General features: G+C 40.9%; 1 protein-coding gene across 1 annotated transcript; it reads right to left on the bottom strand.

The window, feature by feature from the left end:
- Window positions 1-211: 211 nt before the first annotated feature.
- LOC127122622 (uncharacterized) lies at window positions 212-967 on the bottom strand. Its single transcript, XM_051052927.1, has one exon. The coding sequence runs from the start codon at window positions 965-967 to the stop codon at window positions 212-214; it is 756 nt and encodes a 251-aa protein (XP_050908884.1).
- Between the last annotated feature and the right edge of the window lie 1165 nt (window positions 968-2132).

Here is a 2132-nt window from a genome sequence, read left to right as displayed (position 1 = left end):
TTTCTGGCTCTTTGACCCCTTCATATAAGACGAAACCTTCTACACTCTTGAGATCAGGCTTGCCCACCATAGGGTACCCCAGTCGTCGTACTGCTAACCTCAGATTGTAATTGATTCCCCCTTTTGTACCAAGGAGAGGTACATTAGGAAAATCCCCACAGTTGAGGATAAGCTTGACACCGTCGTAGATTCGAGAATACCAAGAAATGTCTTAAGCGTTAAAGGACATGATCCACTGGGACCACTTCAAGTTGTCTTTGTTCTCAACAAAAGGGCCTTTGCTGGGTAGATGCGAAACAAACCATCTATACAACAAAGGGGCACAACAGATGATAGTTCCTTTCTTCTTTTGAGTCCTCACATGGATGGAGTAGTAAGTATCAACAAGAAGAGTAGGAATAGGATTCTGAGTTAGGAAGATATGAATGGAAGCCATATCTACGAATTCCTCCATATTCAGAAACAATACGATCCCATAGATAAGTAGAGCTATTTTGGCGTTGAAGGCCGTCCAACTCCAAGCTTCGGCGAAGGCAATAGCTTTGTCTACTAGAAACTTAGAGGTGAATCCATGAACTCCACCCTTGGGCTTCAAGTTTAATTCCACTTCCTTCTTTCCTATGTGTAGAGCTTCAACAATGTCTTGATATTTGGGAAGTTCCTTAGTGCGAACATAAGGCATTTGGTTCTTGATCTTAATACCCATAATGTGTGAATAATCTTCCAATTTAGGTGCCAATTGGTAATCTTGGAATGTGAAGCATTTCAGCGGAGGATCGGAGAATTGCACCAGAGTGTGCACAACAGTGATGTTGACTTCGGTGTTCAGAATGCCCAAAAGGTTACCATAAGACCCCTTGAAATCATCTTTGTGCCCCAGATCTAAATGTGCCCCAAGTCCTCTCAAGACAGCCAACTGAGGTTCCACGAACTTGTAATTATGAATGTTCTTTCTCTCAGGATTCATGCTTTGCTTTGAATGCTTGGTAAACAATCTGGACTCTTGGATTCCTGGAAAAGAATGCATATGCAAAAAATTTGTCATGATGAATGATAATGTGATGATGGGATGATATAAGTCACATGGATTCAAAACTTTGGTATATTCTGAACGATCTGTATATGTTATTTGTTGCAAGTTCAAAGGTTCGACGTAACATGAGTATCAAGGTAGGTAGAGTATATGGTTTCCTGCAATAAAAACCCATATCCCCCTCACAGGTGTGGACTATGCTCCAAGGTGGTCCATAGAAGGTCTCCCAGAGTCATCGACTCGAAATGGAAATACCTTGTCGTAGTGAATACTCACAGGACAAAAGTACTTTCAAGTGAATCTAGTCTGGGTGTGACTCTCGTGACAACCCAACGCGTGAAATGCAGGCGTACACGACTATCCACGAGTCTAACCTATATGTATACTAAGCTCGGTTACAAAGCTTTCCTCTCATGTAGTCTATCCCATCCCAACAACAACATAACAAATAATATCCATAATATAAAGCGAATAAGAAATGCGATAAATAAAAGCGAGTAAATCTATAAAGGTAAGCACGTAAAACTAGCGAGAGAGCAACCTAAACTAGGCTCGGCTCCTTTTAGCAACTAAGAAGTACTCCAATTAGTGAAGTATCCCTAGCAGAGTCTCCAGCTGAAGCTAGCGGAAATATACCTGAATGTATCGTATGCTCGAACATACAACAGAGTCACCATCGAACTTTATTTATCCCCAAAGGGAAAGGAAAATATCGATAAAACCCGGGGAAAGAGATATGTTGGGTAAGGAAGTCGATTATGCAAGGGGAAGGTATTAGCATCCCAAACATCCATGGTATTGCATGGGAACCTTTTTGATTGTTCTCGCTTGAATAGGCGTGATATCTAAGGATTACTTGCAAAATAATGGTAAAGGAAGAAAATAGATAAAGTGCTCAGTGAGGATTAGGGCTCTCATGCCTACGTATATTCATAGTTCAATGAAGAATTCAAAGCTTCGTAGTTCATGGAACTAGAGGCGGGAGATGAAATAAATGGTGATAGAAGTATGGTTTGAACCAAAGGATAATGATTTGAACTCTAACAAGGGTGAAAAGATGAACCCTAGAGTAAACAAGTATCAACCAACAAGTGAGGGC

This window comes from Lathyrus oleraceus, chromosome 2 (genome assembly GCF_024323335.1).
Source record: "Lathyrus oleraceus cultivar Zhongwan6 chromosome 2, CAAS_Psat_ZW6_1.0, whole genome shotgun sequence".
Taxonomy (NCBI): domain Eukaryota; kingdom Viridiplantae; phylum Streptophyta; class Magnoliopsida; order Fabales; family Fabaceae; genus Lathyrus; species Lathyrus oleraceus.
Note: the sequence above shows the minus strand (reverse complement) of the source record. Positions and strands in the feature narration are given on the sequence as shown.